This window comes from Vicia villosa, linkage group LG1 (genome assembly GCF_029867415.1).
Source record: "Vicia villosa cultivar HV-30 ecotype Madison, WI linkage group LG1, Vvil1.0, whole genome shotgun sequence".
Taxonomy (NCBI): Eukaryota; Viridiplantae; Streptophyta; class Magnoliopsida; order Fabales; family Fabaceae; genus Vicia; species Vicia villosa.
In genome coordinates this window covers 120879094-120894175 of record NC_081180.1, presented here as the reverse complement: position 1 = coordinate 120894175, position 15082 = coordinate 120879094, and the positions used below count along the sequence as shown (strand labels likewise).

Genomic DNA, 15082 nt, shown 5'->3' with positions numbered 1-15082 from the left:
GAGGAGTTCACGATATCAATGTCGCCGATGAAAGGTTATATTTCACTTCTATTTCTTCCTCTTTTGATGACGATCTTGTTCTTAGAAAAGAAGCAACTTGTAGATTTTGGAGGAATTTAAGGATTAAAGAGAATATGCTTTTACAAAGATCTAGATTGTTGTGGCTTAGGGAGGGTGATTCGAATAGTGGTTTCTTCCATAAAATGATGAAACAAAGAAGAAGAAGCAATCATATTGGTCCTATTATTTCCACAAGAGGTTTTGTGGAATCGGTGGAAGATGTTAGGGAGGAGGTTTTTTCTCATTTTGAGGGAAAGTTTACCGAATCGGAAGAAACTAGACCTTTGTTGGATGGCGTTACTTTTAAGGCCAGAAGTGGGGTGGAGGCGGAGGAGTTGGAGAAACCTTTCCTTGAGACAGAGATTAAGAAGGCGGTGTGGGAGTGTGGAGGGGAGAAGAGTCCGGACCCCGATGGTTACTCTTTTCTCTTTATTAAGAAGTGTTGGTATATCATTAAAGAAGATGTTATCAACTTTTTCAATTTTTTCTTTCATGGAAGTTCAATTTCAAAGGGGATTACTTCTTATTTTTTAACCTTAATTTCAAAGTCTAAGAACCCGATTGGGTTGGATGATTATAGACCGATTTGCTTGGTTGGTTGTTTATATAAGGCGGTGGCTAAACTTTTGGCGGGTAGATTAAAAATTGTGCTTAATTCTATTATTTCTCCTTGCCAAAATGCCTTTGTTCCGGGTAGGCAATTACTAGACGGTGTAGTGGTGGAAAATGAGGTGGTGGATTTAGCAAGGAGGGAGGGGCGTAATTGTGTTCTCTTCAAAGTTGATTTCGAAAAAGCTTATGACAACGTGGCGTGGAGTTTTTTGAGATACATGTTTGATAGAATGGGCTTCGGGGAAAAGTGGAAGAGATGGATGGAATTATTGGTTTTTTCTAGCAATGTGTCGGTCCTAGTTAACGGATGCCCAACCAAGGAATTCAAGGTTACCAAAGGTCTTAGGCAAGGTGATTCCCTCTCACCTTTCTTATTTGTCTTAGTGGTGGAAGGCTTAACGGGTCTTGTAAAAAATTCTATTCAATTGGGAGAATTCCAAAGCTTTTCTTTCAATGATTCTTGCAAGGTGGACATTCTCCAATTCGCGGACGACACTCTTTTAGTGGGGGGAGGTAGTTGGAAACATGTGTGGACGGTGCGCACGGTTCTCCGGGCTTTTGAAATGGCGTCGGGTATTGGGATCAATTACCACAAAAGTAAGTTGATCGGGATTAACGCTAATCCCTATTTCTTAGAGGCGGCATCCCACTTTCTTTCGTGTAGGTTGGAAGAGAACAACTTCTACTTCTTGGGTATTCCTATCGGGTTCAATCCGAGAAAAGAAGCCTCATGGAATCCTCTCTATCAAAAAATGAAGAATCGCTTGGAAGGGTGGACGAACCATTTCTTGAATTTGGGAGGTAGAATCACTCTCCTCAAATCCGTCCTTAGTTCTGTGTATCTTCACTATGTCTTTTTACAAGATGTCGAAGAAAGTTGTTCAGAAATTTATTAGTTTGCAAAGTAGATTTTTATGGGGCGGGGTGGAAGATAGAAGATGCGTTCATTGGATAAAGTGGAGTGATGTTACTTTACCTTTGAATAAAGGAGGATTAGGCGTAAAAAATTTGGCTTCGTTTAATTTGGCTCTTCTCAATAAATGGAGGTGGCGGATTCTTCAAGGGCAAAACTCTTTATGGTATGATGTGTTAAAATCGCGATATGGTGACTTATCTCTAAAGGTTTTCGGTATGGATGGTAAGGTTAAAGTTCCTTCTACTTGTTCAGTTTGGTGGAAGGACATTCTTAAGGTCAATTTCCCCTCTACTTCTACTCTTTCTTTTAGTGATCCTATTGTTGGAAATAGTAGATTTATCATTCGCAATGGTTATAATACTCCATTTTGGCTTGCAATATGGTTGAAGGATAAACCGTTATATGTGGATTTTCCGGATTTGTTTCATGAATCTTGTTTAAAAAATGTGTCGGTGGCGGCCATGGGGGGGTGGGTGGAGGAGGTGTGGAGACTTCGGGTTACCCGGTTTTGTGGAGGAGGACCCGGTTTTATCGGTTCAACTTTTGTCCTTAAAGGAGAGTTTGGAGGATTTTAACGGGTGGGCGGTTGGAAAGGACACCGTGGTATGGCATGGGAATTTGGAGAGAGAATTCTCGGTTGCTTCTTGTTATGCTCTCTACGAGAAGGATAGCATTCCGTATGGCCCTCCCATTAATTACTCGGAGGCGCTCGGTTTTTTGTGGAAAACGGAAGTGCCTTTCAAAATTAAGGCTTTTGGATGGAGACTATTTCATAATAGGCTTCCTACGAAAGGCTTATTGGTGACTCGAGGTATGTCTTTTCCTTTGGAAGATTTAAAGTGTATTTTTTTTTTGTCATTGTGCGGAATCAAGGGATCACTCTTTTTTTACTTGTTTGGTGGTGAGAAATATTTGGAGAGAAATAGCGTTTTGGGTGGGTAAAGGGTTTTTTTTTGAAGAAGGGTGTTTATCAAATTATATGGATTGACACTCTTTCTTCCATAGTCAAAAGGTTTTGGATAGAAAATTGGATATAGTTTGGTTAGCTTCTACTTGGTGCCTTTGGTTAGGAACGGAGCTTGCTTTCGGAAGGAGCCGTGGAATGTGAATAATATTGTTTGGAATATAAAGACTTTGGCTTGGAGATGGTTTTTTTGTGGTAAAATTACCCATCCAAATTACTCTTTTTACGAGTTTAGTACGGATCCGGTGTATTATCTTTCGTAATGTAATTGGTCGGTAATTTTCTTTTTGTGGGGGCTCCCATTTTATCTTGTAAATGGGTTGGAGAACCCTTAGTTCTCCCTTTAATGATATCTTGCTTTCTAAAAAAAAAACATAATTGGATGCATGGTGTGATTGATTGACAGTGTAAAAATATTTTACACTGTCAGTGCATGACCCATTTTCTCATAATATTTTATGTAAAAAAGTGATTCAAACTAAAAATAAAATCTAAAGTATTAAAACCATTTTTTTTTGTATTTAATCCCTCAAATGTAATTTATTTTCTAAGCCTAACCCTCAAACTAGTGCAGCCTGAAAACGTAAGAGAACTTGTCTTCAAACACCACAAGAAATTGATTCAACAGATTTAATCTCTTATAAAATTTAACTGAATCATATTAGTCTCTCTGTTAATTTTTTTTTTGTAAAGATTGCATCTCAAAAAAATATTCTAAAAAATAAATAATACTATTATATCCTAGAAATTTTAAAATTAATTTTTTGTCCCGACGACTTAAATTCTTTGCCTCCGTCCAACTCATTAACTACTCCGAATATCAAGAAGATAATTAAAAAAATACAATTTTATTATTATTATTTTTAAAAATTTGATAAAAAAATCTTGACTTTAATCTAATTTTAAAATTAGTTAGATTATATTGAGATGATAATTTTAATGAGCTGATTTGTTATTAGTTATTTAAATTAATACAATTGCTAGATAATAGAATAACTTAAAAATATTAAATAATAATTTAATTAATAAAATAAAATAAAATGAAAAAAAGGAAGACCCGTATAATGTTTTTTTAAAAGGAAAGTAAAAGTAGAGAAAGTAAATAGTTAGGTATTTTTTTTTAGGGAAAAAAATATATATTTTAAAACCGTTAAAATAATATTTTACATAAAAAGTGATTCAAAATAATAAAAATAAAATCTAAAGTATTAAAAGTTATCCATCTTATTTTTTCTATTTAATCCCTATGTAACCTGTTTTTTAAACCTAACTAACCCTGAAACCAGTATCCACGGCAGTGCAACATGAAACGTAAGAGAGCTTGTCTCCAAACTCCGAGAGATTTATATTTAGATGACGATTGCTGGGAACGTATTTTCAAATTCATCTTCGATGACGATGACAACGACAACAACGCTTCCTATTTCAAATCTCTTTCTCTAGTCAACAAGCATTTTCTCTCCATTACCAACCGTCTACGCTTCTCTCTCACTCTATGGAATCCAACATGCCGTTTACTCTCTCGCCTCTTTCCAAGGTTCCTCAATCTCATCTCCCTCGATCTCTCTTGTTACCATGGTGCCATCAACAACCTTCTCGTTCGAATCTCTTGTTACCCCTTGAAACTCACTTCGCTCAATCTGTCCAACCAACCCAATATTCCAGCACGCGGTTTGACATCTTTCTCACAAACTATTACAACTCTAACCTCTCTCACCTGTTCCAACATTGCTTCTCTCTCTGTTGCCGATTTTCTTCTCATCTCTAATTGCTTTCCTCTCCTTCAAGAGCTTGACCTCAGTGTTACTAAGCGTATCAAGGTTAGGCTAAATGCTTCTATGTCAATGCTGTTTCCTAAGCTGCGCAAACTTAATCTCTATGGTCATATCAATAAATATATGGACGACGCATGGCTTTTACACTTTTGTAAGACTTCTCAGTTTCTTCAAGAACTTGTCTTGGTGCGCTGTGGATTCTTTACTTATCAAGGCATTGCTTCTGCCATCCGTGAGAGACCAACTTTGAAGTCTCTATCAATTACTTGTAGGTCAAAGCATGGCAACATTACTTCACACTTTATTCACACCATTCTCAGTTTGAAGGACTTAACTTGTCTTGATTTGACATTTTCGCGTATCTCCGATGACTTGCTTTCCTCTATTGCAACCAGAGGTCTTCCTTTGAAAAAGCTTGTCCTCCATAATTGTGACGGATATAGTTATGCTGGAATTTTTTGTTTGTTATCCAAGTCTCCATGTATACAACATTTGAATCTTCAAGGGTCTTCTTTTTTGAATGATCAACATGTTATGAACTTGTCTTTTTTTTTGGGTGATTTAATGTCTATAGACCTTAGTCAATGTAGCATGCTCTCAGAGTCATCTTTGCTTTCGCTCATTTCTAATTGTCTTTCACTTAGTGAGATCAAAATGAATCACACAAGGATTGGGAATTCATTCGAGGATTTCGTTATAAGCCCTCAATTAAAGTCTCTCAATTTGGCCCATAGTTTCCAGCTAAGAGATGAAAGCATCAAAATGTTTGCTTTCATTTTCCCCAATTTGGAGCTGCTTGATTTGAGCTGTTGTCGTAACATATATGGAGAAGGTATTTGTCAAGTTTTAAGGAAATGTTGTAAGATTAAACGCTTGAACTTAGTTGGTTGTTTACAACTGAAGCTGCATGGAATAAACTTCCCAGTTCCTAAATTGAAAGTGTTGAACTTGTCATATACAAGTGTTGACGATGAGACGCTTTATGTGATCGCAAAGTGTTGTTCTGGACTGTTGCAATTGTTACTAGAAGGTTGTGATTATGTGACAAAGAAAGGAATTGTGCATGTGCTAAAAAATTGCACGCAACTCAAAGAGATCAATTTGGAAAACCGTAAACGTAAGATTTATGGGGGATTCTTGGAATATACAGACATTGAGAAATTTTGGATACATGGTAATAAAATTTCCTTGATTTAAAATACCAGATCATTGTGGGACTATAGCTTGTCAACTTGGAGAAGAGAGGCTCGTGTGAGTAGAGTAGTTTCTCTGGGATTCTAGCATAAATAGTTTGCTCATTTGCTGTAAACACTTGATAAAATTACATTCTTTGTATTTTTTACATGTTGGATGGTGCTATTACTTTTCATAGTTTTTAAAAACCAACACTGCTTTTTGGGCAAAAACTTCCAATCTGTAGTTTATACTTTTTGTTTCTGCTTTTTGTTGATGCTGTTTATCTTCCAGTATTAATAATCATGTATGTGTAAATAGTATTCCTGGTCATGTGTTCCAAAACATGGAAGTGAAAATAGAGAACTGAAGCTTACTTGTGAATTGTGAATGCTAAGCCCAAACCTTGCTGAACGTGTTTTGCTCCATATTGAAACTCAAACAGACTTTCATATCACCAAAGATTTTATACAATACTTTTTACTAATAGTATAACCGGAATGGCTACAAAATTAAGTAACAAAACCAATATCAGTTTAGCTAATACCAAACATTGAAGCCACCTGTTTTTTAGTTGAGTCCTTGGCAGTGAAGCATCTAATTAAATGATTGTGGTTGTTGGTTGTTTGGATTCCGTTGTTTTTGGTCTTTAGTCTTTTCATCTTATTGTGGAGTGTTGATCTCTTTGTTGTATTATATGTATTAATGTTTTTTTTCAATAAGTTATGGTATTAATCACAAAGAAGATACAACCAACCGCACAATTACCTCTTTATACACGACAGAGGTAAAGTATTTCAGATGTGAAAATTACAGGACACAGATGAAATATTAACCGACCTAAACCACTTCCAAGAAACTAGCACAATAGCACTAAAATACTCGTCAGTCAAAAATATTTCCTCTAACAAGATCACGTTTCTCATCACCCAAAGATTCCACACAACCGCTAGCCAAATAACCCCCACAGTTGATCTTTCGTCAACCGCCTTAACTTTCTTAACTTTATCAAAAGGAACCGAATCCCCGATCCACTCTCCAACTTTAACCCAGATCCTTCTCGTAAAGGGACACGAATCGATAAGTGGTTGGAATTCTCCATAGCTTTAAAACAGAACACACAACAACAATCCCTATCCTCAACTAATATCCCTCTTTTTCTTCAATTGGTCTCTAGTAGGAAGCCTACCCAAAATGAGTCTCCAAGCAAAAATTCTGATTTTTTAAGGGACTTTCAACTCCCACATGAAATTCAGCTTCCTCAGCACGGCACCCTGAAGAACAATTCCATTCCCTCTTTTTCTTATTTCTGTAGCACAGGCTTTGACAGAGAAGCCTTCATCTTCATCAGCGGCCCAGTAGCAAAAGTCTTTGGCAGACTGTTGCGGCTGGATCTGATTCAGCAATTCCGTCCAGGACTGCAGTAGAACGGCGTCATCTTCATCCTCCTCTTTCAACCAATTATTGGTGTCCCACACCCATTCCGAATCGGCCCAGAACCCGGCCTCCGTTATTGACATAAACAGATAAACGGCCTTTACATACAGCTCAGGGAAAGCTTCTGAAATAGATTGATTCCCCGCCCACCTGCTAAACCAAAAGGACGAGTTTTCGCCGTTTTTGACCCTGCAATAGAACAGATCAGAAGCAGAAAGGCCACTCAAGCCTTTTCATGATGTTTCCATGGATGGGTGTGAACAAGGTCCACCAGTGATTAAAGCCAGCCTTGATGTCATTTTCTTGTGCTGAGTTAGATGAATTGAGTTAACCTGTAATGACCAACTCAGATTCTCTAGCAAGTCAAGACAAATAATAATGATGGGATAAACGTCCTTTAAATTAAATATGTAAGTGCGCCTACATAGATTTGTTTTATAAAGACCACTGCAAAATTGTGTTTTGATCCTATGCTACTACATATTGCATAAGCTAAAGCTAGATTGTCTCTAAAATTGTGTTTCTACAGCACGAAACACATTCTATAACTTCTCTACTCCTACAATAAACTAGAGGATCTATACAAGAGTCCTTATAATCAAAGGAATGGTTTCACCGCTTTGAAAATACCACCAAGACTAGCATGGACATGGAGACCACAATTTTGAATCCAGAGGAGTCCCAGAAGTTCTGGTTTTGCTTTTCTGCATCCACAACTCTCTGTTGCTTTCCTGCTAATTGATCTTTCAATTCTTTAATAGCTTTGTCCCGCCGCTCTCCCATCTGCTCATAAAACATAGAACAAAACATGTGATTTAACTAGGACATTATTAAACAAAGACTTCAAAATGCATGATAATGAATCAACCAATCATGGCATCAACGAAAACTTCTGAATAATTCGCTCCAGTAATAGATGAAAAATCAAATCTTGTTTGTCTTCATGTTTCTTATTACAATGCATAAACTATTGTCCGGAAAATAAAGATCAAATAATCATAAAAAATTCAAAAAGCAAGCACTAAATGAACCCAAATCACTGTAGTCTGTAGCTATGAACATTTAGGCATTTTCTAAATGACAAAAATGAGAGCAATAGACAGATTTACCCTTTGGAGCTTGCGTGTCTGCGAACGAGCTTCCTGCAGACAGAATTCCAACTTCAGCACCCTTTTCTTCAGATCCTGATCCGCACGCCGCTGTTTCTCCAACTGTGTTTTAAACCCGTCAATCAACTTAAATAGATTAGCCATGACCTTAAATAAAGTATTACACGGGCAAACCAAGACTACAATACCTGTGACTCGAATTCCTTCGTCTTAAGCTTCCAATGAGCAGACATGATCCTAACTTCATCCTTAAGTTTAACTATTTCATCATCCTTAACAACCAATAACTTATTCATCTTCTCTAAATTCTTAGGAGAAACCTCGTCCAATATTTTCTGCAGTTCGCAATCCTTGCTCTCTCTAGCTTTCGCAAGAGCCTCCATAATATCACGCTCAATTCTAAGAACTTCATCTTTCAATTGCTCCTGTGAAGATTCCCTTGCCTGAAGATCCTTCTGCAAATTATCAAGCTGCTCGCCTAGTCTAATTACGCGTTCCTCATGCTCTCTTAGTGAACTATTTTTCTCATCTAATTCTTTTTGAAGTTCTAAACATTGGAACTTCGCTGATTGAGCTGATGCGGCACTTGAATCTGCTGTTGCTCTAGTTACTATAAGCTGTGTTCTAAGATCGTCCAACTCCTTTATATGCTGAATCAAGATAATAAAATAAACATATTTTAAGGATAATTTTTTTTGAATTGATGTCGCAACTTCCAATAAAACATGGATTTTTGGAAACTCTTACTCGGAATATAATGAATTCTGAAGGACTGCACTTTATAAAGCAAAATAAAATCTTGCAGACTAATTATGTGCATTCTTCAATTAAGAAGAAAATTTAAAGGAATATGGTAGACCAACAACTGGGACATGTTCAAGTAACAAGTTAATATGCTAGCTAAACCTACTCTACTTTGATTCAAAAGATTTGGAACACATAAGGATCAAATCGAACTATAGATTTGGGACAGACAATGCCAATATATGTTCCTAAATTATACTTGGTAAAAAAAACCTTTATTAACAAAGAATGTGCTTATAATCATTAAGTTTCTATGAATCATAATGTCTAGGTAATGGTGAGAATATTTTCATTCATTTAAGATACCTACCATTGTTGCAAACTATTCTTTAATGCATAATTGTTTTCCAAAAATTAATTACTTCTTCGAAAATTTGTAGTACTACACCTATAAGATGCAATGGTTACGTCCTTGTCGAATTCATGATACAAAAGCATTAAATGTGTAAGATAAGATTGTTTCCAGATGCTCAGTCATAAATATGTAGCGTTCCTATCCCTATTGAATATGTCCACATGATTTTCCTTCCAAATTGCAGTGCAATTTAATTTGTGCAGGTTATGATAGTGCAAAGTTAATAACTAACTTTAATAGCAAAGGAACTTATAAAATTTGAATTCTTGCAGCATCTAATACAATTGGATAGCATGGTGCAAATCTATACACATAGGCTTCATTTAGATATAGGAAGTTGTCAAATTACCAACGCTCTGGCACATGAAGGGTCATTTGAAAGTACTATTGGTTATTAGTAATTAATAAGTCCGTGAGCTCTTGTGAATCTAAAATCAACTGGCTGCCGTGAAAGACAAAACAGATACAAAATAATAAATATAAGCAATGTTTCAACTTAAGACTTTTCTGCTACTAATGTAATAAGTAGTATCTTGTTGACGAGTAAAATGTAATTATCTTTTTAAGCATTCTGAGTCTTAGGACTTTTCTGACCCCAGTGAACTCCAAGATCTAACTCATCTAAACTTTTTTTTTTATTTAATGGAAAAACCATAAAAAGCTAGCAAAAGAAATATACACAATGAATTTCATGAGCAGCATTTCAGCAAGAAAAGCAAGCAAAAGAAAATAATAGAGAAGCGCGTAAAACAAAAAGTTGAAACATTTCAATTTTTAAATTAAACAGCTGTATAAGCCATGAAAAGAATAATAATAAAGTGAATGTAATTGAAACCTTTTCAGCAGAAGAGGTTGAAGCCTGAAGCTGCTCATTTTTTTCTTCCAATTTCTTCTGCATTCTGCTAATTTCCAATTCCATAATCTTGGCATTTGTCTCTGCTTCCTATGAAAAAAAATCCATAAATTGCAGGACCATAAAAATAATCCAATTTTCCTAGACCCCACAACCAAAAAGACTCCAAAAGTAGAAATGATTGATACTACTATCAACGTAATAATTTTTTTAGCATGGCCAAAAAGAGGAAAACAAAAGAAAAGAAAAAGAAAAGAAAATTTGTCTGTATATTCATACACAAAAAGACACAGAAACAATAATTCAAAACAAACAAAAATCCTATACCTGTCTTGTTCGAGTTTCTTTAACATACGATTGTTCCTGAGAAGCCAAACGATTCCGAAGCTCCTTCAACTCTGAAGCCAAAGACTCCACGTTTCGTCTAAAGCTTTGTTTTTTATCATTCAAACCTCTTAACAATGGATCAACATCTCTAGTTACTGTAGATGCCAACTTCGAATTGTTTACCGAAACTTGTTGTTTCTCAGAAATCGACATGGGAAATCAACAAATTTTGACCAAATCTCTTTTGCACTATGCATACATACATCAAAATCAGATCCTATGAACCAAGGACCAACACTTGAAAATTCAAACTCCTTGAAATGAAAGCAATTATATTATATACTTGATTCCCTACATGTGAATATGGTAGTTGAGCATTAAATTTAATCAGAACTCAACCATGATAAATAAATAAAACTAAAATAATAAATAAAATTAAAAAATAATAATATCATAAAGAAACTTAGAAAGTAGAGTACAATAACTTGTTTTCATGAAAAGGGTAGTGAACAGTGGATTCAAATTCAAATTCAAAGCAATATTTCAACTAAATTCAAATCAATTATTGACCTGATTACCAAACTTTTTTTTTCCTGGGAACATGATAATTAACACAAAAAATTAAAATTAAGAATTTGAATTCCAATGAAATTTTGCCTAATTTTTTTCCCTGGCACAAAATGCATCAAGCATTCACTTTCATCATAATTGAAAGGAGAGAGAAAGAAAGAACCTTTCTATCTGTCATTGTCAAATATTAAATTAAAATTATAATAAATCAACAACAATAAAGATTCTCAAGAGAAATACGTGATGAAAAATGAAAAATAAAAAAATCAATAGTTTAGGTTACAGATTAAACTACAAACTATATGTATACATAAGAGAGAAACGAAGAAGATGCATAGTTAGTTACCGGTTTTTGCGTTTTGAACTATGGTTTCTGCGTTTTGAAGCTGTGAAATTGATGAGAGAAGATGAAGATGAAGATGAAGAAAGTGTAACGCAACGAAAGTGGTTCAGATTTAGAAATTAAAATGAGTGTGAAGAGACTGAATCATAGTCTCGTGCGTAACTTCTTCATTTTTTTTTTATTTTAATTAATATTTTTTTGTTTTATATGTGAGTGTTATTATTTGGTTCGGATTATGCGATATGTTTTCAAGAGAAATGCTAGTAACACTCTCTTTTGGACACTCTCTCAAACACTCACTTTCTTATTGGTTGAAACATGTGTGGGTTCTACTATTTTATGTGGGACCTATTTTCAAAATGAGGGGCCCACACATGTTTCAACCAATAAGAAAGTGAGTGCTTAAGAGAGTGTTCAAAAGAAAGTGTTGCTAGCACTCCTCATGTTTTCAATTCAAGCCTCGGGTCAGTAAAGCTAGGTTCGGACTTCGGAGTATAGAAAATATTAATATTTATTTATTATGAAATTCTTGTAATGGTATTATTTCCAAATAAAACTAAATTAATATTTTCAATTATTCTAATAAACTCAGGTTACGGAGAACGAAAGGATTAGGTTCGGAGATTCCTAGCCTCGGGCTCGTGGATCGGACAAAATTCAAAGCTACAGCGAGGATTGATTGGTGTTGACTGTATAATTGATGAGCGCGGCAAATACAAATTTTGGCATCTTCGAATCGTTTTGGGACACGTGGATTCCGCAAATTTTGGTCTCAGCATATTCACGAGGGCCCTTTTTTCTATACTTCTCGTATTTAACGTAATGTTTGCGAAAATATATCAAACTCGTTTTATGATTTGAATTTCAACATTTTTTTTTAAATATCTCAGTTTAACGAAAATCCAAAATAGCATATTGTTCTAAATTGATTTTTGGTTGAGCTAGATTGAGATGAATCACTTCTAAAAGTGAAGAATGGATTCGTGAACCATGTGAATTGACGATAAGTAGTAGATGGTACATACAAACAATGTGTGACCTTCAAATTTAAAACTGGAAAGGAAGTGACTGATGTTGGAACAAACATGTTGTGCATCTTTCTCTTTAGTTTTAGGAGCAATTTTTCATGGACACGATCTTAAATTCACATTCTTAGGAATAACTAATAAAAAAGAGTATTTTTTAAATTTATTTTAATTTTAATTTTGTTTTTAATTGGATTCATGAGGTGGTTGAGATTATAAAGGGGAGAGAAAAATTAATATTTATTTTTTAATTAATTAAAATTCTGTGATTGGTTGTGTGTAAAACAATTTCTTAGGTATGTGTTCACCTAAAAATTTTCCTAGTTTTAGAGCCATGTAAAAAATATGAGGAAATCAAAATTGTGACCATGACGATTGATTTTCATGTGATCCTTGCCTTGTGTTTGATTCTTTGTGTTTGTTTTTGTTTTCTGATGATTGTTGAAGATGGAGAGGAGCACTAGTTTACGAGTTTAATGCATGATGAATTAGACTTAGGCCTAGTCTGAAACGATTTGTCTTTCAAATAAACTAGTGTCTTACCCGTGCGTTCGCACGGGTACCCGTCATTTTCGCGCATTGTGATTGAGAAAAATAAAAAATATTAGTAAAAGATTAAATTTTGGGTAAAATTGAAAAAGGTTATAAAAATAGTAATATTTTATTTGAAAAATTATAATGAAAGAAAAGTTTTAAAATCGCAAATTCACAAATTATAATGAAGAAATATTCAATCAAATTATATAATTCAATTAGTCATAATTATTTAATATAATTGATTAAACTACAAACTATGAGCCCAATGTCAAACTATCAGCTAAGGAGAATCGATTATTTTTGGCTAGCTAAGGAGAAAATTAATTATTTTGGCTCAATTATAACTACAAACTATCAGCCCAATCTCAAACTATCAGCTCTCTTGTAGGCCAATGAGAAACCACTACAAACTCCATTTATAATAATGATTCATTCAAAATACATAATTAATAGAAAAATACTTTGATCACTAACTTCATGTTCCCGCTAATATTCATTATTTTGATAAGTAACTTCGTATTCCCGTTAATATTTCAAATTTTTTGCCGTTAATTTTCAATATTTTGATCAGTAACTTCATGTTCTTGTTAATATTCATTATTTTTATCAGTAACTCCGTGTTCCCGTTAATATTCATTATTTTGATCAATAAGTTCGTGTTCCCGTTAATATTCCAAAATCGTTTCCGTTAATATTCAAAAAATTTATCAGTAACTTAATGTTTCTGTTAATATTCAAAAATTTATCAGTAACTTCGTGTTCCTGCTAATATTCAATATTTTGTCAATAACTCTGTGTTCTCGTCAACATTTATTATTTTGATCAGTAACTTCTTATTCCCGTTAATATTCAAAATTTGTTCCCGTTAATTTTTAAAATTTGGATCAGTAACCTAATGTTTCCAATAATATTCAAAATTTTGATCATTAACTTTGTGCTCCCGTTAATATTCAATATTTTAATTAATAACTACGTGCTCCCGTTAATATTCAATATTTTGATCAGTAACTCCGTGTTCCCAGTAATATTCAAAATTTTGATCAATAAACTTCATTTCTCGTTAATATTCAATATTTTGACCAGTAACTTCATGTTCCCCTTAATATTAAATATTTTTATCAGTAACTTCGTGTTCTCGTTGATATTCAATATTTTGTTCAGTAACTTCATGTTTCCGTTAAAATTCAATATTTTGATCAATAACTTCATGTTCCCGTTAATATTCATTATTTTGATCACTAACTTCGTGTTTCCGTTAATATTCCAAATTTGTTCCTGTCAATATTCAATAGTTTGATTAATAACGCCATGTTTCCGTTATTATTCAATATTTTTAACAGTAACTCCATGTTCCCGTTAATATTATATACTTTGCTCTGTAATTTAATACTCACGTTAATATTCAATATTTTGATTACTAACTTCATGTTCTCGTTAATATTCAATATTTTGATTAATAACCTCATGTTCCCGTTAATATTTATTATTTTAATCACTAACTTCGTGTTTCCGTTAATATTTCAAATTTGTTCCGGTTAATATTCAATAGTTTGATTAATAATGTCGTGTTTCCGTTATTATTCAATATTTTTAGCAGTAACTCCATGTTCCCGTTAATATTATATACTTTGCTCTGTAATTTAATACTCATGTTAATATTCAATATTTTGATTACTAACTTCATGTTCTAGTTAATATTCAATATTTTGATTAATAACTTCATGTTCCCGTCAATATTCAATATAGTTTGATCAATAACTTCGTTTTCCCGTTAATATTCAATAGTTTGATCAATAACCTCGTGTTCTCGTTAATATTCAATATTTTGATCAATAACTTTATGCTCTCGTTAACATTCCATTTTTTATCAATAACTTCATGTTTCCGTTAATATTCAATATATTTAATATTTTGATCAGTAATTTAATATTATCTTTAATATTCAACATTTTGTTTAGTAACTTCATGTACCCATTAATATTCAAAAAAAAATTCTATTAATATTCAATATTTTGATTAATAACTACATGTTCCCGTTAATATTCAATTTTTTTTATCAGTAACTTCATGTTTCTGTTAATATTCAATATTTTAATGATATTTTTAAAACAAAAATAAATTAATTTTAACATTGTATAAAAATATTTGATGATAATTAAAATATTTTATAATAACAAAAATCTTAAATTGACAAATTATAATGAAGAAATATTCAATCAAAT

The 15082-nt window shown here is 33.5% G+C and overlaps 2 protein-coding genes across 3 annotated transcripts; one reads left to right on the top strand and one right to left on the bottom strand.

Moving 5' to 3' along the window:
- Positions 1–3856: 3856 nt before the first annotated feature.
- LOC131652966 (uncharacterized) lies at positions 3857–5524 on the top strand. The gene has a single exon (XM_058922972.1). The coding sequence runs from the start codon at positions 3857–3859 to the stop codon at positions 5522–5524; it is 1668 nt and encodes a 555-aa protein (XP_058778955.1).
- A 1789-nt stretch (positions 5525–7313) lies between these two features.
- LOC131644023 (nuclear envelope-associated protein 2-like) lies at positions 7314–11462 on the bottom strand. Of its 2 annotated transcripts, XM_058914406.1 has the most exons (6): positions 11302–11462; positions 10386–10736; positions 10041–10148; positions 8235–8696; positions 8047–8148; positions 7314–7720 (listed from the first exon to the last, which is right to left on the bottom strand). In XM_058914406.1, exons 2-6 carry the CDS (start codon positions 10596–10598, stop codon positions 7550–7552), a joined length of 1056 nt encoding a protein of 351 aa, XP_058770389.1. In that variant the 5' UTR covers positions 10599–10736; positions 11302–11462; the 3' UTR covers positions 7314–7549. The 2 variants fall into 2 exon arrangements, with proteins under 2 accessions (XP_058770389.1, XP_058770390.1); XM_058914407.1 differs by lacking the exon at positions 11302–11462 and having other exon boundaries at positions 10041–10141; positions 10386–10525.
- Positions 11463–15082: the final 3620 nt, after the last annotated feature.

Coding starts and splice junctions, on each gene's coding strand:
- LOC131652966 (XM_058922972.1), top strand. CDS start 3,857: ATGAAACGTAAGAGAGCTTGTCTCCAAACTCCGAGAGATTTATATTTA.
- LOC131644023 (XM_058914406.1), bottom strand. CDS start 10,598: ATGTCGATTTCTGAGAAACAACAAGTTTCGGTAAACAATTCGAAGTTG. Junction 10,149..10,385: donor AAGAAACTCGAACAAGACAG/GTATAGGATTTT, acceptor TTTTTTTCATAG/GAAGCAGAGACAAATGCCAA. Junction 8,697..10,040: donor CAACCTCTTCTGCTGAAAAG/GTTTCAATTACA, acceptor ATCTTGATTCAG/CATATAAAGGAGTTGGACGA.